This window comes from Pan troglodytes, chromosome 12, assembly GCF_028858775.2.
Source record: "Pan troglodytes isolate AG18354 chromosome 12, NHGRI_mPanTro3-v2.0_pri, whole genome shotgun sequence".
NCBI lineage: Eukaryota > Metazoa > Chordata > Mammalia > Primates > Hominidae > Pan > Pan troglodytes.
Genome location: NC_072410.2, coordinates 96,333,533 through 96,355,136, shown reverse-complemented (window position 1 = coordinate 96,355,136; position 21,604 = coordinate 96,333,533). Strand labels below are relative to the sequence as shown.

Below are 21,604 nucleotides of genomic sequence, written 5' to 3'. Positions count from 1 at the left end.
GCATGTTAAATTGCTGGTGACATAACATTGAACAGATCAATGAACCCACCAGAAATAATCGTGTGATGGTGGGGAAAGGACCACCCTGGCTGGCTTGCCCTGAAGCATCCTGTGGGATTTCGCCCCACCTGCTGGCCCCAAGGACAGGGGTGCTGGCTGTCCTGACCCTGCCATAGGCCCAGCTTCAGAAGTGTAGTTTTTGTGGGCCTTCCTGTCTCAGTGCTTGGGATTCCTTTTTGCCCAGCCTTGCTGCTCAACTATGTCTCTCTCCTGAATTACCCAGGAGTCTCCTGCAGGGCTCAGCGTTTGACTTTGTACCATTACTTCTTGGCCATTCCTAGGCTGTGTTATTCTTGGAGTCCTTGGCCCTTCCCCATGTGTGACCTACATAGTTAGCCTTTGCCATTGCAGCCTGCTCCAGCCACAGACTTCCCTCTCCCCTGCCCCTTCCCCACTTCCCCAGAGGGGAAGTGCTCTGAGATGGTAGGTTAGAAGCAGGCCCTGCCTGGAGAAGCCGGCTGCCTGGCCTGCTGGGATGGGATCTGGCCCTGCTGCCTGAGTCCCGGGGGGAGTGCAAGGTAGCAAGAAATGGTGGCTTTCAGAGGCTGGTCCCATGGACTCACCCAGGTGGAAAAGGACCTGAGGCATCCCTGGGGCACTTATGGCCCTTGAATTTGAAAGTCACTTTATTTCTTAACACAAACAGATTTGAAAGAAATGATTGAGGCTTTAAAAAACTATACTTGTCCTGGTCCGGTGCGGTGACTCACACCTGTAATCCCAGCACTTTGGGAGGCCGAGGCAGGTGGATCACTTGAGGTCAGGAGTTCAACACCAGCCTGGTCAACATGGTGAAACCCCGTCTCTACTAAAATTAGCTGGGTGTGGTGGCACATGCCTGAAATCCCAGTTACTCGGGAGGCTGAGGCAGGAGAATCGCTTGAACCCAGGAGGCGGAGGTTGCAGTGAGCCAAGATCGCACCACTGCACTCCAGCCTGGGTGACAGAGTGAGACTCTGTCTCAAACAAACACACAAACAAAAACTATACTTGTCCAACTATCTCTACTACACCTTGAAGCAATTGAAAGGAGAAATCTCTCCCTTCCAACCCTGCATAATTTTAGCTGTCTGAAGTGGTAGTACTGGTAGCACTCCTGTGTGCCTGGGAATATCTCAAAAGGATATTGTCTTTGTCCCTTTATTAAAAATGCAGAAATGTGTAGTGAAGGATGTAATTTCCAGAATTCTTACTACAGGCTCTGTACCTCTGATTCTCCTAGACTTGCTTTTCAATGAATCTGAATTGTGATCAGTACAGCATGATGTCATCACTGCCACTGGCCTTTGTAATTTTCTGATCAGTAACACATCAGAAGTTCACTATAGAAAAAGCCCTTTCTGCCTGATTGCAGCACCAGTTCTCAGAAAGCAGTATGCCTACTTCTCTTGGCAAACTGTAAAGGAGAGTTTTGAAATAAATGTCAACTTAATCAGGGAATTTTGAAGATTATCTATTTGTCTGAAAGACTTAGATTTCAAAAAATGTAATTTGCTGTTGAGGTGTCTGTTGTCCTGGCCTTTTTTTGTTTTCAAAGCAAAATTCTGCATTTGGTCTAGTTGAGTTCTACAATTACCAAAAACAGGATATGGTGAGAAACAGACAAAGAAAACAAGCCAATAATCAACTCAGTGAAAACTCACTTTACAATCAAATGGCTCGTTATTCTTGGGCGTATTAAAGCTTGAGAAGTGAGAGCCAAGGGGAGGCCAGTATCCCAGCACCCTCTGAGGATTTAGAATCCGTTTGAGTTTCCCGTGGCTGCATTCACCATGGTCAGAATGAAATGCACCTACAATCTAGACTGGTATTTATCTCTAGAGGAAAAAATGCTAAAATTAGTTCACTTATTGTAAACTATAAATCTGATGATTTCTTCGCTCATTTTATGGCCCAGATTTAGAAGGGTGTTGCTGTGTGGTGCACACAGGGTCCTAGGTAGAGCTTAGTATTCATAATGACTTGGGAACATTCACCAAACTAAATTTAGTGACCCGAGTGTTTCATTAATTCAGGTCTCTGGATTATTCTGAAAGCTAATAGAGACCTGACCATAAATGAGCTGCAGGTTGAGTCCATTCACTGCCCAGGGCTTCTGCCCCATGACTGGCTTCAACTGGAACTACTAGGCTCATTAGCTCAGGCCTCAGGTAATCAATCAGGATAAAGACTCCTATCTATGAGAAATAGGGTCTGTGGTCCTTCTTTGCATTGCTCAAACAGCCCAATTTTCAAAACCTCGGAGCATGTTATCCAAGCGCCCCTAAATGGGTTTATTTAAAAAATTTTCCATGCCCCAAGGCACAGGGAATTTCATAATTTCAGTCTTTACAGGTGTCTTTGAAAGTGCGTTGAATTTCAGTTAGTTTTTGAATAGCTTTCCGTAGGTGGGCAGGATAGGCTGACCCTTTATACTAGAACCACCCTGTCTCCAAACTGGCCCGTTTGCACATGTGCCCACGTTGTACCAGAAGGCTTGGGGGACCCACACACACTTGTCCTGACCCCAGGATTGTCAGGGAAGCTGACTCTTCAGTTCTTGCTGGCGGCCCAGCCCTTTGCAAGGCTCAAGCAAGCAGCATCATGGAAGATGATGGGTGTTTTCTCATCTCCCCAAACCAGCCTATCCCAGAATGTCACACACTATGAGTTCTTTCGTGAGTTGAATCTTGTTTCTCTACTTCAACTTAACTTCAACTTAAATTTATTTCCATTTATCTCCTCTCAGTGGAGATAGATACCAGCCAGCTTTGCCACACATTAACATTTCAGAGATTGAAATCTGTCTCCACAGTTTTCTCTCCTCCAGGCTAAAGAGTTTAAATTTGTTCAATCTCTTCTTAGAAATCTCATTTTCCTATTCTTTCAATAGTCCTATTGCTCTACACATAATAATAATAACAATACTATATGCCAGTTTACTTTATCTCATGTGCTAATTAGAGATGGTAAGAAATTAGGACAGAGAAGTGCTAGGGAACCAGTATTTTGGTGGACCTACTATGTGCTGGCACTGTGAGGTACCTCTTACTCCAACTGTAGCCAGTCAAAGGGATCAGGCCAGTCTGTGTCCCTGTGGGTCTGGCCTGGGACAGACTGGGAAGCTGGGCATCAAGAAGGGCCTTAGAGCATCGCTGATCTCAGGCAGAGAAGCTGGGGATGGACAGGCTGCTCGTATCTCATTCATATGCCCTTTACATCTAAGCATCTATGGAGAAACCTGAACCCTTGAGGACTCCCTAAGAGGACTCCCCAGCTCAGCATTCCCCATGATCGCCACCCACCCTGGATTCAGTTCCCTGGCTCTGAGCCTTGACACATGCTCTGCCTACGTGTCTTCCCTTACTGGGAACCTGGCAAACTCCTCCATCCTTCAGGTCTCTGGGCTGGAGCTCTTCCTACACAGCGCCATTTCCTCCATCACTACAGAGTTAACACTGCATCATCATTGCTTTTGCTTGTGCGTAACAAATGCGAGTTAGAACTCATACCTTTTTTTGAAGCAATGAATGAGGCTGTGAGTTCCCCAGGATCTTAATGCCAGTGGATATCCCAAGCCCACACCAGTGTTGATCAGTTCAGACCCCTCAACACACAATCCTGATATTTCCATGATATCTTCAGATGAACTAATTCTTAATATATTGAGGCCACAGTTTTGAGCAAATCTCTTAAGATCTCTGGGGCTCAGGTTGCTTATCTGGAAGATAAAAAAGACCACACTCGTGGCTTTTCAGCTCTCATTGGTATGTTTGGAGAATTAGATTAAATTTAGATACAGTCAAGTTCTCTAAATTTCCTGGGTCTATGGTGAGCTCTGGGTCAGAAGTCAGCTTCTCTGTCTTCTGGTTCCAGCTCTGCCCCTGTTCTGAGACAGATTTGTCATCTGTAAGAGCAGGTGTTAACCAGGGGCCTCCTCCAGTATGGTCCACCTTGGCTACCACTGCCCTTATGAGATCCCGTAATGCTAGAGTCCTCCAGATGTCAGTGTGCTTCTAGGGGTGCCTACAAGACCCATTCACAACCCCCAGCCTTCGAATCTTTCCAGACCCTTGTGACAAGCCCCTCCCACCTGCAGGACCCTTCTCCTGTCCTCTCCAGACAGCACCCTGACCTCATTTTTCCAGGAAGCCTTTTGGGGAGATGAAGATACAGAGGGCTGCCCAAATGGTGGCCTCTCCTAAGCTTCCTGGGGGTCTCCAACTCCACCCACGACCTGCAGCTGCAAAGGGTACCCAGAGTTCCTCCTCCTTATGCCTCCAGCTGCCTGGCCCTACCTCGCCCCTGTTGGGAGAGGGGTCCCTGAGGTCCTCGTGCCCCTCTCCCCTTAGCCTTTAGCTGTCCCCTCCCTCCCAGGGAAGCCCGAAGGCCACAGGATGGGGGCTGAACAGTGGAGGAGGAACAAGACACAGAGAGGAGGATGGTCACCCCCGAGAGCCCAGAGTGGAAACCAGAAGGTCTGGCCACCTCCCCCCCGACCCTAACCCCTCCTCGTCCCTCACCCCCGTGGCCAGGTGAAAAGGCCTCCCTGGGCCTCCATGACCCGTGCCAGCTCCACCACGACAGCCCACTCCTGAGCCCTCTCAGCCGAGCCCATCCCGCCCTCCACAGCCTGTGGGGAGGAGGCCTCTGTCTCCCCAGAGACGCTGCCACGTCTGCCTTCGCCTGGGACACCTACTTGTGCTCGTCATCTCTGCCTCCCTTGGTCTTCTCTCTGCCTTTGCTGAGTAGGGGGAAGAAATGAGGAGACAAGGGGACACGTGTGAGGGGCTGTGGACCAGAGACACTGGCCTCAGCCCCGGCCCCACGGACCTGCACGCTCCCCAGGGGCCTCCTTGTCCCACAGACCTCTCACCCCACAGCTTCGCACGGTAGCAAGCCTAGGTCTGCAGGGTAGGGGTCCCATGGCCCTGGGTTCTGCCTTGGGGGAGAGGGGAGGGGCCCACAGTGCTGGGCCTGGGTGGCCACTATTCCAACCCCAAGCTCTGATACCTCAGGGCCTCAGCTCATCGCCCCTACCAGGCTAAGATCTGGTGATTCCACAATGTGGGTCGCAGCTTCCTCAGGGAACACAGGGTTAGATGAGCCTGGCCACCCTCCCGGCCTGGGCCACCCTGCTCCTCTGCCCATCGGCTCCCCTGCTCCCCTGCTCCCCTCCAATGGGGTGGGAGCTCCCAGGCTCTGGGGGCCTCTAGGGGAACAGTGGGCTAAGCCTGCTCTGTGAGGGTGAGGCAGGGCTGGGGGTCCTGCTATGGAGTGCACACGGGTGGTTGGGGGCAGCTCTAGGGGTGTAGGTGGGGCAGTAAGTGAGCTACCACTCCAGGGCTCAGAGCAGGGAAAAACGGCGCTCCTATCTCACTTTAGGGAGGCTTCTAGAAAACTTTTCTGGAATGTTCTCTCAATGCTTTCCCAGTGCTGTGGCAATGAGGATGAAGACAGGAAAGTGAATAACAATTAGCAAATTATTCCTCTCCTCACACCCTGTTCTGGCACAGGCCTTGCCCAGGTAGACTTGACTGCATACCCTGATGGCTCAAGACCTGAAGGCCTAGACACAGCACAGCTGCAGTCCAGCACTGGCCAGCTAACCTTTACGTTGGGCAAGCAGGTCAGTCTGTAATTCAAAGGTGTTAACATCAGCCAGGCCTCGGCTGCCCACATCAGCTGAGACTACTAAGCGGAGAAGAGTTCACAGCAGAGGAGGAGGAATATGTCTCAAGCACAAAATCCTAGTGCGCCCAGCTGCCCCGGCTCATCTGAGCAGCTTTGGGAGCTGCTGCAACTCTGGGGCTCAGCCTGGAGAAGGGAGGCAGCAGAGGATTTTCTAGCTCTCTAGGGGCTGTGGAAACCGATTTAAAAACACTCTTGGGGTAAGGCTGCATGTACTGGCCCCACATGCACACACTTCTGCATGCCCACTCTCTGCCCCTCTGTCTCAGAGCCCCACCATGCACACGTGCCCCACTGCCCTCTGGCCCCAGCATAGGAGGAAGTTACCTGGCTTCTGCAGGCCTCCACTGGAGTGGAAGAATGATCAATAAGGAGAATGAGAAAAGTGGCTCCTGCCCCAAACTCCTCCCAGATGAGACCCAGCAGAGAGGAGACCAGCAGAAGAGGGTTTGGGCAGCAGAAGGAGGTGGGGGTCGTGGAGGGCAGGAGAGCCAGGCCAGGTGGAGAAAATGAGAAGAGGAGATAGTCGCAGAATACAGGGACTCAGGAGGAAAGGCTCAGGTCTCTACAGTTTAGCTGCAAGACTAAAGCTGGGATTTCTTTCTTTGTCCTCTCTAAGATGTGACTCCTAAAGACAGCATCAACAGCAGAGCCCAGAATCCAGAGTCCTCCCTGGTGTCATGCAGTGCATGTGAGTGTGTGCAAACACATGGGCACTTGTGTACACATGTGTGTGCATGTGAGTGTGGTCAGGGCCGAAGTCACTTTCTCTCCAGAGACTAGGGCAGGCATACGCTGCCATGCAAGGGTCTGGAACACGGATTTTGTGCTGCTGAGAGTGGAGTGCCCATGAGGTTAGGGATTCATTCCATCTCTGCAACACTGAGAGCCTGGGGAGGTGAGGGGAACTTTGAGTAAATGAGCTCCCTATACCTGCCCCTGGGCCAGTAAGGCTCCTGTGTGGGCAGCTTCTGCAGAGCCCTTGGTATAGGGTGGGGAGCAAGAGCTGAGAAGGTGCTTGGACAGCACCTGAACAAGAGGGTCAGGTGCTGCTCAGGGTAGAAGTTGACATCAGGGTAACATGGAGTCAGTGAAGAGGAAGGAAGTGAACACTGGCTGAGCACCTGCCACATGCCAGGCACAGGGGTGGGTGGCTCGCAGGTGCACCTCACTCAATCCTGGCACTTCTGTGAGGCATCCTTGAGCCCCATCTCACAAATGGGGAGGGGGGTTCCCAATAGCAGAGCTGTGAGTGGAGCCTGTGCTCTGTCACACAGCACAGCTTCCTGGCACATTACCGGGGGCATTGTGCAAAAAGCCGGCAGAAATCAGGGCTTCGTGGCAGGAACTAGAGAAGTGGGCAGAGTGGCTCAGAGGGCATGTGGCTGACCAGGGCCTAGGGGAGGTGGAATCGTTGGGGCAGAGAGTCAGTGGGCGGTGGGGTTGGTGGTCTTTCAGGCAGAGCCCCCATACTGATTCCCTGAGGAGGAACGGGGTAACTTCATGGCAGATTCTTAGGGTCTTAGGAGTGAGTGTCACAGCAGCTGAGGCCTGAGGTCCACATTGCCCCTGCTTAGAACCATCTGACCCCCAGAGTGAGGATAGGATGAATGTGGGTGAAGTCCCAGAGAAGCAGGCCAGGCAGGGCAGGGCAGGGCTGGGGGGTGGACCCAGGCCCTGGAGGGAGAGGTGAGGAGTGCCCAGAGGATCTCCTGGCATCAGCCTCCCCTCCATCCGTGGAAGATTCCAGCCTGGGCTGCCCGGGGCCTGCCTGGGCTGAGGCTGTTTCCTGCCCACTCAGTCTACCTCCCCGCAGCCCCCAGCAGGCCTTCATTTCACCCCATCAGCCAGGGAGCGGCTGATCCCCACGCCGGACCCTAACTGTCAAGATGGCCGGTGAGACACTGCTGCTTGCCAGCAACGGGGTTTTCCTCTTGCTCATTGTGGCTAAAGCAGGAACAAGAGGGAACTGTGGATATTGAATATCCTGATCTATAAGGGGATTGGTCTTCCCAGGAGAGGATGGAGGGCAGGGAGCAGATGCAGGGGAAGCCTGCCTGGGCTCCTAACGGGGTCAGAGGTGAGGCACTGACGCCCCTTCCCCGGTGTTGTCCTCTTTAGGGAGTAGGTGTTTTCCTGATCAAAGGTTGGCCAAGTCCCTTCTGGAGAGCTCTCTGGCTTCCTCCCAGAAGCCACACTATGTGACAAGGGTGAGATGCAACATCTAGGGCTGCGGGGCCAGCTTCCAGGTCCCCCTCCTCACCTCAGCACTCCTTGACCCAGAACTCACTGGCCCCATATGGGCAGCCAGGATTAAGCTACAGGAAAACCCCAAGTTCTTGAACCTGCTCCACCTTCTCCTCACCAGCAAATGGCCCATCTCTAGAATTTTTCTCAACCCCTCTTTTCCACAACCAGGCCTGCTGGCTGCATGGCTAGGCCTGGCGGGAGAAGGTATAGCAGAGACGCCTGTCCCCAGTGTGCTCTCAAACCTGGACTGGCAGCCCCAGTGGCAGCAGGGAAACTGTGCTCCTGCACACTGCCCCTGCAATGCAGGGTGGGGGCGCCTGGCTTCGGCTGTCACCCTCTCCCAATTCCCAGTCCTGGGGTGAAGCCCCTCCTTTTGCTCCCGCTTCTTGCTGCTACCCTGGGAGGGGCCACACGAAGATGGGGAGAGGTGGGGAAGCCACCAGGCTGTGAGGAAGTGTCGGGGGAGCCCTCTTATCTCCAGATTCCTGGCGCCCAGGGCTCTCTGGGACTCTAAGCTCTCCAGAGCCCCCATCAGCACCCTGGCCCACTCTCTTAGGACTGAGTGAGAAACTGGCTCTGTGTTGCTACGCCACCCCAGAGAGGTTGCCTTCGTGGCTGCTAAGGGCTCCCAGGATGTTGTTTCCCATGGATGTGACCCACAGGTCCGGAGTGTCCATGGGTCCCTCAGGACATCAGAGTTGGAGGGGAAACAGATTTAACTTGCTGAACCCATTCCTGTTACTGACCTACAGGGGCTAGTGACATGCCCAGTGTCACTCAGCCAGTGAGTGGCACAGTCCAGATGGGACTTAATGGGCCTTAGCTCTCCCGATTTGGGGCCAGCATTCCTTTCCCTGTGACTGATGGCCCTTGTGTGGCTTCTGATCTTGTTCTCTGGAAGCCCTTTCTTAGAGCCCGGCTTCTGGTTTCTGGACCAGCCCTGCCAACCTCTTTTCTGAATGGAGACAGTCGAGGAGGACCAGGTGGTGCCCACTGAGTCAGCATCCCTTCACTCCCCATCTGAGCACTGCTCCTCTTCTCACAATTTCCAACCCGATTCCTGACTCTTTGCATTGTTGTGCTACAAGAAACCTGTTTGTCTGTCACCAGCCGGGACATGGGCAGCGCTCAGCACCTCCATTGCCACCTGTTCCTCTGTGATCCCTCCGGCTCTCCCAGCAGCAGGGCAGGGGGATTTCATTGCTATGTCCTTCTTTGCAGGTGAGGAGAGAGGGTCAGAGACTTGCCAAGGGTCACACGACCAGTAAGAGGCAGAGCTAGGACTCAGGCCTGGGTTTTCTGCTGAAGAGCCAGGAGTCTGAGGGGACAGGCTCTAAGCTAGCCTGGGGCTGCCCCATGCCCGTGGCTGGCCTGGAGTAGACAGTCCCGCCATGTTTGTTGCAGGCCTGGTCACTTTGACCTTGTTACTATTACTCGTCTGGCTCCCAGGGTTTCTGAAGCTTGTGTGTGTGTGTGTATGTGTATGTGCACACGTGTGCACTCATGCACCTGTGTGTGAGGGGTGCTTAAGGGGGTGTGAACTCATTCAAGTGCAAAGGAGAAAACATATGTGTCCCATAAAAGTATGTCAGTTCAATTACACTAATTTAGAACCTATGGTTTCTTCAGCAGAGGGACTGAGTAAACTTTACTTGGAAAGGAAAGCGTGGAAGGAGCTTACAGGGATATGTTTCCAGTGGCACAGAGGGTCCCTTCTCAAAACACACCCTGGTCCTTCAGATGCACCCTTGACTTACTAGCATTTAACACATAATTCCTAGTGACTTAGGAACCCATGGACAACATCTTACTAGACTAGCCCAGATTCTGTCCCTTTGGTCTCTAATAGTAATACAATTGCATTTTCTGTTTTGTAAAAATAGTGCACGTGGAATGAGCTGTCCTGGATCCAGCTTCCTGTGATCCATGGGTGGCAGGACACTTGCAGGGCGTGACGCTGGATTCTGGGGGTTCCCGGGTACCCTCCCTTCTCAAGAGGAAGAAAGGCCAGGGCCCAGCCAGGATCTTTGGCTTCACTCTGGCAGGAAGAGCCGCCCTGTCTTGGGCCTCCTCACTGGGCCAGGGTAGAGGTCAGGCTGCCGGCACCTGGTGGACACTGCTGGGTCTTGAACCAGAGAGGCCAGGGGCCCTCCTATCCCCATCTCCCCTTCTCTGAGAAAGGCAGGAGATCTAGCCCCATCCCTGTGTTAGAGCTCCACCTCCCTCAGGGCCACTGGGGAGGCCTTGGCCTTGCAGCTCCATCTGAGTCTCCTGCTCCCTGCCCAGTGACCTCGAGGGTGGACGGCTGGGTGGGGGGCTACAGAAACATCTTCCCACCCCTTGGATGTCTCTCCAGAAGCTCAGCCCTGTACTCTGAGCCCAGCTAGGCCTAGAGAGGCCTGTCAGTAGGACCAGGCCCCAGGTCTCTTCCCCGTGTCTTGGGAGCAGTGGGCAGCCAGAGGGGCCCTGCCTGTTACCTCCGGAAGCTCTTCTCTCCTGGGGGCCGGGAGCTGGGCCGGGAGCCTGGGAGCAGTCCATCCGTCTCTTGGCTGTCCTTCTCTTCCTCTTGAAGAGACTCATCTTCCAGGAAGTCCCCATCATCCCAGGAGCCCACTGTGCCGTCAGTGGCCTGATACCGGACCTCCACGCACAGGCTGGTCTGAAGGGAGGGAGGCGGTGGTGAGCAGCTGGGATGGTGACAGCAATCTCCACCCCGTATATGTGGCTGCTTGGTGGTGTGTACACAGCGCTTCCACACCCTTGCCTCACTGGAGGAGGTCAGGATGGTATGATCCCCTCTACCCCCTTTTGCTGATGAGAAAACAGAGGCTCTGAAAGGCTGACTTGTGCAGACCGGGTCAGCTTACTGGGATCTGGTTCCAGGTCCCACTGCTGGTGGTTCCACTCCTCCCTGGTGCTCAAGGTGGAGGGGCCTGCCCTGCCCAGCACAACTGAGCCTGGACTCACCCCCTGAGTCCACTGTCTACATAACCGAGAGTGTCGTTCAGCATCCCCATGATCAGGCCACCTCCTCTCCTCAGAACAAGGGCTGCCTGCAGGCATGAGGCACGGCCCGCCAGAAATCGGCTTGTTGGAAATGTGACAGAATGAGCTGAAAGTGGCCTCCGGGAGAGGAGCCCAGGGCCCAGGCTCACACTCACCCTTCCTACCCTGGAGAGGGAGGGAATCTTGGGAGCTGCCCTAGGGTTTTCCTCTGGGAAAAAGTAGAGCACTCAACTGGGCTCAGGCTTAGCAATGGAGAATCATGATTGGGCTTCCTGCTCTGTGTCTTGGGGCCATTACTTTCTTGCAGCTCTAGTTTCCCCCCAGTGCCCAGGGATCACCCTTCCTCACTGGTCTAGAGGTGACTTGTTCCTGTGCCCCAGACAGGCGGCCCTCACTCAGTGCTTGGATGCTCCAACACCCAGGCTTAGATTTCCCAAGGGAAGGGAAAGGTGCACATATTTTCTGAATCCTCACTGTGCTAGGCATCATGCTAAGATGCTTTAATGTACACTCATTTGATCTTTTCAACATTGCAACCTACCTTACCTAGCATATCAGGAGGTTAAGTTACTTGCTTTAAGTCACACAGCTAGGAAGTACTGGAGCTGGGATCTGAGCCCAGGCTGCCTGACTCCAAGCCCCATGTCCTTTCCATGGAACAAATGTGACCCTCTTGGTGGAACCAAGTATGTTGTTGTGGGAAAATGGTGGTCTCTGGCATTGGAAGTCCTGGGTCTCCGTGCTGGCCCTGCTGTCGACTGTGGCCGAATCCATTCCCCATCCAGGACTTCATTGTTCCCATTCATAAGAATGGGTAGCGGAGATGGGTGGCAAGTGGGCTAGGAGATCTGTGAGTCCTTTCCTCTGCTGACATCTTAAGTCTGATTCTGAAAATCCAGGGCGTGGGCTGTGCTGTCTGTCCATCCCTGCTCACTCCCCAATTCTCTTATCTCACTTCCAACCCTACACTCTTCATCCAGGTTTCTGTGTTCTCCTCCCAGCCCGCCTTCCCATGGGTGTCCATACATAGTTTATTCTGCACCCCTTCTCCCCTTGCTGTGGTGGCTGAGACCCTGGTAACTTTAAGAAGCCCTCCCTGCCCACCCCTGCCCATGGGAGAAGAGCGTTCCTTCTGTTCTAGCTCCCTGTGGCTGCAGTCCTGGCTTCTGAGGCTGTTTCTCTTGGCCACTACATACGGCCATATATTACACAGGACCCCATTGGGGGACCATGGCACAGCCCCATTTTATACATGGGTAAACTGAGGTCAGGAAATGATAGCTAACAATATTATAGATTTATTGTGCATATCTGTTCTAAGTACTTTCTGTGTATTGTCCTTTAATCCTCAGAATAGTCCTGGGAGGTGGATAATGTAAGTGTGCTCACTTTGAGGTGATATGTAGCTTGTCCAAGTCACACAGTTAGTGAGCAGCCTAAGATTCATACCCAGGGTCCCTGTTCCTCACCATCATGCCAACTGCCCATGAGTGGCCACGGCTGAGCTCAAGAGGACTGAAGAATCAGAGCAGAGCCTGGGGCCAGGCTGTCCTGGTAGGGTTGCTTCCTTCTTTGTTAGAACATGTGTCAGGTGCCTCTAGACTGTGCATCACTAGTGCATGCGTGCTCATGCAAAAGTGCTGGGATGTGACAAACAATAGGAAATGAGGTCCCTGCCCTCCCAGGGAGGACCCGAGCTAGATGTGCAGAGTGAAGGTCATGCCCTCGAGTGCCAGCAGGGCTCAGTCTGGCCTTTGGATGATGAAAGGAGCCTCTTTAGTGACTCCTGAGCTGGGTCCAGATGGAAGGACCGGTTGGTGCATTCCCACCGTAGGAAGGGCAGGGGTGCCTACTGTGGGGCAGCAGACCCTGCCATGCCACAGGGCCTCCAGCCATGGCCACAGATTGAGCCATTCCAGCAGAGTCTGACCTGAGTCTCCTCCTCCTGCCACACCTCGCCATGCATGAGAGGCATTCCCCAGACCACCCCATGTGTGAGGCAGGGAGAACAGACCCCCAGATGGCCCCATATGGGAAAGTCCAGGAACTCCCTGGGGCATACCCACCTTGATGATAGCATTGTTGTCATCAATCAGCGTGTCAGTCACCTCCACATAGCTCTCCTCTACCACCTTCTGCAGCACCATGCGGAAGGTCCCGATGAGCCTGGGGATGGCAGAGGGGGCACGGTGGTAACATGGAAGAGACCAGGGTGAGGAGCAAGACTGACATCCCAAGGGCTGTTACTGCTTGGGGAGGACTCAGGTGGGCTTGCTCCAGCTCTGGGCTGGGCTAGAGAAGGTGGCCCAGGAGCCAGGACTGGTTGCAGCCAGGGCAGCATGTCCCACTGTGGATGGTTGTTTGTGGGAGGCCCATTTCCTTGGGAGAGCTCCAAGGGGCAGTGGGCACCCTTAGGGGATGTCTACAGACTGCAGGGAAAGGTGCATGAAATCCAGCTTTAGCTGAGCCCTTGCAGAGAAGCTTCCAGATGCTCAATGTGGAGGCTGGGAAAGGACCTGAGTTTCCTGGATGGACAAGTAGCTCCTCCGGCTTCTACCCGCCTAACCATGACCAAGGTTTCCAGCCCACACCAACAGCACTCACTCATCCATTCCACACCTGCAGCCTGTAAGTTCCTGGATGGCAGGAACCTGTGTGATGGCAGAGCCCATGGAACTGCACAGCAGGGGAGAGGCGGTGCAACGCTTTGGTTAACAGCACAGTCCTGGCATCAAAGAGACAGGGATCTGAACCCAGCTCTGACACTGACTAGCAAGCTACCTGCTTCCTGGGCAACTTCCTTAAGCTCTCTCAGTGTCGGTTTTCTCATAAGATGAGCTGATAAGCCCTACTTCACAGAGTTGTTGTTGGAGGACTGAATGAGATCATCTGCGAGTGTTCTTATCAAAGCCCCCAGCACACAGCCAGCACTCCAAAGCAGTCCGTTTTGTCGTGATTCATGTACTGCCTCTAAACTGTGAACCTCTCAAGGGCACGGGTGGTGCTTTTTATTCCAGCCTCTGTTTGACATTTCTAGCACACTAGAGATCTCAATATCTGCTGGCTGAATTAATGAACAACAGTGGGTGCCCAATAAATGCTGATGGAGTTGACTTCAACCCCATTGCACCCCACAGTCAGAAGACTGTTTGTTGCTCTGGGAGAGAACAGGGAACTCAGACAGACATTCTCACATGGTGCTTCCACATAGAGTGGATTAGAATACACACACCATTTCTAGCTGAAGGCACAAAGGCGAGGGAAGCAACCAGGGCATGTGAGAGCTGGAAGGGACCTTGGGCATCATCTGATGCTGCCTGAGATTTATAGAGGAAGACAGTGAGGCCACGGAAGGGGAAGGGACACAGCTAATTAATGGTAGATCTGGGTGAGGTGAGGTATCAGATGAATTCTGACTCAGACATGCTTGATGTCTATACCACCCTGAGGTCTGTGGAGGGTGAACATTGATTTTTTAAAAATCTTCCCATCTGTGTGAGGGGAGGAAGTGGTAGGGGCAGCCATGAGGAATGGATATGAAATGCTCCCCTTTGGAGCTCAGAGCCCCAACCACCATTGTGCCCCACCTCCCTGAGGATGAAACTGACCACGCCACTCCTTCACTCTAAAGCCGAACTGGGCTTCTGGGCTCTTAGAGCAGCCCCATGGAAGCCTTCTTCCATAGCTGCATGCACCTCTCCCCAGCTCAGGCAGTGCCCCAGAGACAGAAGTGCTGGGCTGGGGGCCAGGAGCCCTGGAGCTGCTGCCCCTGAGTCTCAATTTGGTCTTTATAAAATGAAGAGGGAAGGGGACTTTTAGCTTCCGTACCATGTAGACATTCTAACAGTAGACCACAGGCATGAAAGAATACACTCATCTTTTTGCAGCCTCGCCCCTTTTTGTTCTAAATCAGTGGTTCTCAAACTTCAGCATGAACAGAATCACCTGGAGGGCTTGTGAAAACACGCACGGCTGGGATATCCTCCTCTGTGGATATGCTGGAAAATGTGTCACTGGTGGGAGAGGAGAGGTGCTCATCTGTAGCTTTTGCTGGTTTCTGAGATATAAATACTCCCGCCATGGCCAACTTCAAGCTTCTAATGTGAAGTCACCAAACTGGGTCCACCGGACTTCAGTTCACACCACTGGCCCCGCCCCCAGGGCTCTGATTCAGTGGGTGGGAGAGGGCCTGAGAATGTGTATTTCTGACAAGTTTCCAGGTGATGCTGAAGCTGCTGGCTGGGGAGACACTTTGAGAATCCCTGCTCTGCTATTACCCTTTGTGGATGGCTATTCAGCTGCCTTGATTCCCCTAGGACCTGTCGAGCACCTGTTGAGCGTGGGGCGATCAGGCACATCTTTCTCCAGAATTAGATGCCTAAGAACAGCCAAGGCAGCTCCGCAGGATCTGCAGAGGTGCTGCAATGTGACAAGACACTCCCAGGGGGCAGGGTGGAGCTATTCCCCCTGCAAGTGCTCAGAGAGGCGTCTGGTGCCTTCTAGGCTTAACCTGCCTGAATCTCAGATCTTATACTTGGGAAGAACCTGAGAGACCTTGTCCAGCGCCCCTTCCCGGAGGAATCCCTGAAACAACCTCCCTGACATGTGCTTTCAAGTCCCTGCTAGATACTCTGGTGGCGGTGACAGTGATGGGGCTGTCACTGGTAGTCCATTCAGCCACTGCCTTAATCACACAGTGTGCTGAGTGAGATTGGCCTCCAGGCAAATCCCCTACACTTCATACCCTGGTCCGAGCCCTGTCCACATGCAGATTAATTCCATCCCTAAAGGGAAGCGGTGTAGACAGTGAGGAGCCTAGGCTCTGGAGTCAGACAGATGTGGGCTCACTCAGCAGGACCCAAGGGAGATTCCACCTCCTGGCAGCGGTGTGGTTTTGGCTCCTTCTGCTATAGCCCTCCGACTTCCACCGGACAGTGGTGAGGAGACTGCTCATGTGAAATTCCTCTACCAACACCGGCACTCGGATGCCAGCCCCTCCCCCCTCCCTAATAATGAGCAGGGCTGGCCATCTGGAGAGCCTACACAGGGCGAGTCTCCTTTGCAGGATGGGCTTCAGGGGCAGGTCCAGGCTGTCCCCCACCCTTCAAGCTGTGCACAGCCTCGCACAGCCAGAGCTTGTCTATGGCCCGGAGGGTGGGATTGGGACGCTAGGAGCTTGCAAGATTAAAGGAATCAATTTGCCACACCCCCAGGAGTGGCTTGGGGGGTTTTAACTCCTAACAGTTCACCCCCCAACCTCTCTCAAATAAAAGTAAAAATTATATTTTTTGACATAGACAATTGATATTATCTCAGCCTTATGTAAAGTATAAAGAAAAGCAGTTTTATAAACCTTGACTCTTTCTACAGGTCTGTAACATACCATTTAAGCAAAAACACAGTGCTTGCCATGAAAACAGTTTCAAAACAAAGGCCCTGGCACTGCTTCTAGGATGCCATCCCTCAGCCCGTCTTCTATAGATATTCTTTGGGAAGAAGCTGGGACAGGAAGAGGTAGGAGGAGCCCCTGGCTCTGGCCCTTGTGGTGACCCCAGAGGCGACCGTGCCCGCCGCAGCTGGCCTTTGTGCATCCTGGCTGCACACATAGTAGGTTCTTACTCCTCTGCATGGGTCAGCATGGAGGAGCTGCCTGGGAGAGTGGGGCCCAGGACGATTGAGGAAGGGTGGGCTCATATGCTCCTTAGACAGCTGAGTCATTTCCCTAGGAATGGAGTTGTGAGGCCATGTGTTCTGTGGGAAGGAGCACTGGCCCGGGCGTCAGGAGGCCTGGGGTGAAGACCTGACTGTCCTGAACCTGCTGTGTGACCCTGGACAAGAGGCCTCTCTGGGCCTCAGTTTCCCTGGGGCTGTCAGGCAAAGGATCTGGGGCTAACTCCATGTCCTCTGACTACTTGCCTTACAGGGCCATCCAGGTCACCATGGCAAAGAGGACACCCCTCACAGGAGGCTGTCTGGCCCCACGAGGGGCTGGGCAGCTGGGCAGAGCTAAGATCCCCATGTAATTAGCCGGCAGGAAAAGGCCTCCAGCCCAGATGGACCCACAGACTGATCACAATAGAGCGGCAACTGGGCACCAGAATCCTGTCAATAATTCATCACTTTCCCCTGGGAGCCCGTGTCAGGTGTCCTGGGCCCTGAGAGGCCTCTCCTGCTGTCCCGGCTCCTGAATTATTCAGGGTCCCTGGCATCCTTAGCAGGCAGGAGGCTGGAGGCCAGGCCATGGACCCTCAGAGGTCCCGGACAGGCAGAGCTGGATGCACAAAATCTTCTGAACCGAACATTTCTTTCTCATGGGGAAGCCCAAGGTTCCTGGACACAGGTCTTTGTTCCAAACGGGGCCAAGCAGACCTGGAGGTCTCCTGGTTTCTGCCTAGGATGCCTCCTTCCTTCATACCATGTCTCTGCCTCCTGGCAGCCTCTAGAACCACTGGGTGAGGGGCCAGTTTCCAAGCTGCTCTCTGCTTCTAGGACAAGTCTCTCTCTCTGAGATGGCAGTGATGGGATCAGGCTCATTTCTCGTCCTGGGCCCCACTCTCCCAGGCAGCTCCTCCATGCCTCTTTTAGCTCAATTTCCCCAAATGCATCAGTCATGTGATGCTGAGTGTCACCCTTGGGTGCCCTGAGTCCTTCAGAGAAGAGGGGCCACTCCGATTCCCTCTCAAAGGCTCTCCCACCTTGTATACCTACCCTCTGCCTCCTAACACCACAGGGGCATTTATTCATTCTTTTATTCCACAAAATAATCAGGGGCCTGCCATGTGCCAGGCACTGTCCCCAGCAGTGGCCATGGCTTTGCTCATTGCTAAGCCTAGTGCAGACCTCAAAGACCCCTTCCACTCAGCTGCCCCATGAGAAGGAGCCTGGGGTCTGAACTGGGCCATGTGGGGGTTGAGGGCTGTGGCCTCATTGCTCCTCTGGCCTGGCCCTGGCAAATGCCAGGATGGGGAGACTTGAGTCTCACATCATTCCAAACACCTCTGTCCCACTCTGACCCCCACAAGCTGGCCTGTGTCAGCCTGGGCCTGTGCTCTCCACAAGGGGACCTCTTCTTTCCCATCTCAGCTCTGCAGCCAGCAGTGCCCTGGGCATTCTCTAGGCTTCCAAAGAAATGGCAGAACCTCTCCCACCAGGCCTGGGCCTCCCCTTGTGGGGTTTCCTGCCTTCTCTTGGACGGGGGCAGGGAGGGAAGAAGAAGAGAGTTAGGATAGGAACTATCCCCCTTTCTGTCTTCCTTCTTATTGGCACTTAAGAACATCTAATACAGGCTGGGTTTGGTGGCTGGCACCTGTAATCCCAGCACTTTGGGAAGCCGAGGCAGGTCTATTACCTGAAGCCAGGAGTTCGAGACCATCCTGGCCAACATGGGGAAAACCCTGTCTCTACTAAAAATACAAAAATTATCCAGGCCTGGTGGCATGCACCTGTAGTCCCAGCTACTCGGGAGGCCGAGACATGAGAATCACTTGAACTCAGGAGGCAGAGGTTGCAATGAGCCGAGACTGGGCCACTGCACTCCAGCCTGGGTGACAGAGTGAGATTCTGTCTCCGAACAAAACAAAAACCAAAAACACCTAATAGAAGCTGTAACTTTCAACATATTCACGGCATGGTAGTCAATTTCCCGATTTCCCAAATACTTCTGATTTGTTTGTAGCAGTCTTTTGATGGGCTCAAGCGTTTCCAGCATTTCAGTGGTTAGGCTGGTGGCTTTCATTATAAATGATTTAACAATGTCTTCCATGCCCTCAGTTTCCACCATCACTGCTCAAATATTTTGGTTTCTGGGAGTTGGATTAGGAAGAGAAGTTAACAGACATGCATTCTAGCCCTGGCTCTACCATTGTCTACCCATGTGACCTCAAGTTCCCCTCTGAGACTTGGTTTCCCCTCCTGCACAGCTAGGGCTGTAGTGGCCAAGCTGTAAGGCTCCTGGATGCTTTGGCACCTATGGTTGGGTTCCTTCAGGGGCTCTCAGGTGCCCTCCCTGGTGCTTGACTTCTGATTCTCCTTCCTTTTTCACACCCACTTGGTCTGTGTGTGAGCCTTCCACTTGTTCCTGTTTCTCCTGTCCTCATAGGTCACACCCTCATGGTATCTCACCCCAGGGAAGAAGGCTCTGCTTCACCTTGGGGGCCCCTGGTGGGGGGTGTCTCACCAACCTTGCTTGTGGGTGCCAAAAGCAGCTGCCTGAATGGTGTGATGCCATGAGAGGCAAAGGGAAGGCCTTTGTGCACTAAACATCCTCCCTGTGGCCCTGACAGCATATCTGAAATGCCCTTGCCCCATACTCAGCTGAGATTTTGAAAGCTCCTAATAAAACCCACAGAATCAGAGACTCCTTGGAGCCCATACAGTGGGGCCTTTCCTGACTCGGAAATCCCCTCTACAATGTGGTCCACTCTTTGCTCACCCTCTCCCAGTGGCAAGGAGCTCACTACCTCCTAAGACAGCACATTGGCTGGAAAATGCTGGCTATCTTTCAGTTGTCTGCTGTCTTCCAGCAGCCTGTTCCTCATCCTGCCTCTAGGTACACACCTTTCTTTCCTCTTCCTGTGGCAAAAAGCCTTCTGGGAGGGTAGGGGCAGGGACTGTGCCTCAATACCTCATCTCAGTATCTCCAGTGACTAGCATAGTGTCTGACTGGCAGAAAGCATTTGTTCACTATATGTATGATGAGTGACTGCAAAGTTGGGTGAAAAGATGGATGGATGGATGGATGGATGAATGGATGGAAGAATGAAAGGATGGATGAATGGATGGAAGGAAGGATGATGGATGGAAGGATGGATGAAAGAATGAAAGAATGGATGGATCGATAGATGGATCAGTGAATGGAAAGATAGAAGGATGGGCCAAAAGTGGTGGCTCACGCCTGTAATCCCAGCACTTTGGGAGGCTGAGGAGGGTAGATCACTTGAGGTCAGGAGTTCGATACCAACCTGGCCAACATGGTGAAACCCCATCTCTACTAAAAATACAAAAATTAGCTGGGCACGGTGGTGAGCACCTCTAATCCCAGCTACTCAGGAGGCTGAGACAGGATAATTGCTTGAACCAGAGAGGCGGAGGTTGCAGTGAGCCGAGATCAGGCCACTGCACTCCACTGTGGGCCACAGAGCAAGACTCTGTCTCAAAAAAAAAAAAAAAAAAAAAAGGAAAAGAAAAAAGATGGAAGGATGGATGAATGGATGGATGAGTGGATGGAAGGATGAATGGAAAGGATGAAAGGGTAAGTGGTGGATGAATGGATGGAAAGATGGAAGGATTGGGTTGATGAATGAATGGATGAAAGGAAGGATGGGTGAATGGATGGATGGATGGATGATGAGTGGATGGATAGGATGAATGAAAGGATGGACGGATGAATGGATAGATGGATAAATGGGTGGATAAATGAATTGATAAATGGATGGAGGGATGGATTGATGAATGGATGGATGAAAGGATGGAAGGATGGATGAAAGAAAGGAAGGGTGGATAAATCAATTGATGGACAGACAAATGGATAGGCAGATGGATGAATAACAGGAATGATAGATGGATGGATGGATGGATCAATGGATGGATGAATGGATGAATATGTCCTCTATGATTTTCCCTTTCAGGCTCTCATCCATTTGTTATAAGGTAACACTTAAAGTCCCTTTCCTCCTGGAAACTATAGGGTGGTGCCTACAGGAATTCTCTGCCACCAGTATCAGAGCAGTGGACTCCTTGTCTCTCCTGCTCAGATCAGGAGTGCTTTAATTCTATTAGTATGATTTAGGATGAGGCCTACTTTTCTTTTGTTTGTAGTCTCCTCCCACTGTTGAGTCATTCTGAGTCCTCAGTGAGCTAACACCTCCACACCTTCTTGGACATGTTACAGTTAAGCCATGACCTCCAGCTTGTATAAGAGCAACCGATTTTTTTTTAAAGAGATGGGATCTCACTATGTTGCCCAGGCTAGCCTCAAATTCCTGGGATCAAATGATCCTCCCGCCTTATCTGCCCAAGGACCTAGGACTACAGGTGTGTGCCACACCTGGCTGTGATTTTTTAACCCAAGATATTACTTAGCCACTGTTCCAGCGTGTTCAAATCCTTCTGAATTCTTCTCATGGCCCAGAGAGAAGGATGACAACTACTTTTATTGAACACCTTATAGTGATAATGCTCGTATGGCAGGTGTACTTCACTTGTGGAGTGCAAGCTCCATGAAGGTAGGCACCCTGCCCTCTGCATCACCTAATTCAGTACCTGATACCCAATCGGCACTTAGTAAACATTTGTTGAATGAGTGAGTGAATATCTATCTCATTTAATTCACACAGCTGCCCTTTGAGGTAAATACTTGTCCTTTTCACACATGAGCACATTGAAATCAGAGAGGTTATGTAACCTTTCCAGGGTCACACAGTAGATGACTGACCTGAGTGTCTGAGATCAGGCTTGCCTGACTCCTAAACCACCACCCCAAACTGTCAAGCCTGCCCTCAGGGCTACAGAGTGTCTCTTGGAGGAGATCATCAGCCCCTCCACCTTTCGCCTCTCCAATGGGTAACTGTACCCCAGCGTGGCATTGAGGGAGACTTAAAGCTTTAAGTCTTTGAGACAG

At 52.5% G+C, this 21,604-nt stretch overlaps 1 protein-coding gene across 4 annotated transcripts in view; it reads right to left on the bottom strand.

Annotated features, from left to right (window-relative positions):
• Positions 1-21,604, bottom strand: part of OTOF (otoferlin) — a 100,984-nt gene that overhangs the window by 48,154 nt on the left and 31,226 nt on the right. For all 4 annotated transcript variants that reach the window (XM_016948196.4, XM_016948198.4, XM_016948195.4 and 1 more), the window contains exons 4-5: positions 13,053-13,152; positions 10,458-10,639 (exon numbers count right to left, since the gene is read on the bottom strand). In XM_016948196.4, coding sequence (XP_016803685.1) covers positions 10,458-10,639; positions 13,053-13,152 — 282 coding nt within the window. The remainder of the gene's footprint in view (positions 1-10,457; positions 10,640-13,052; positions 13,153-21,604) is intronic.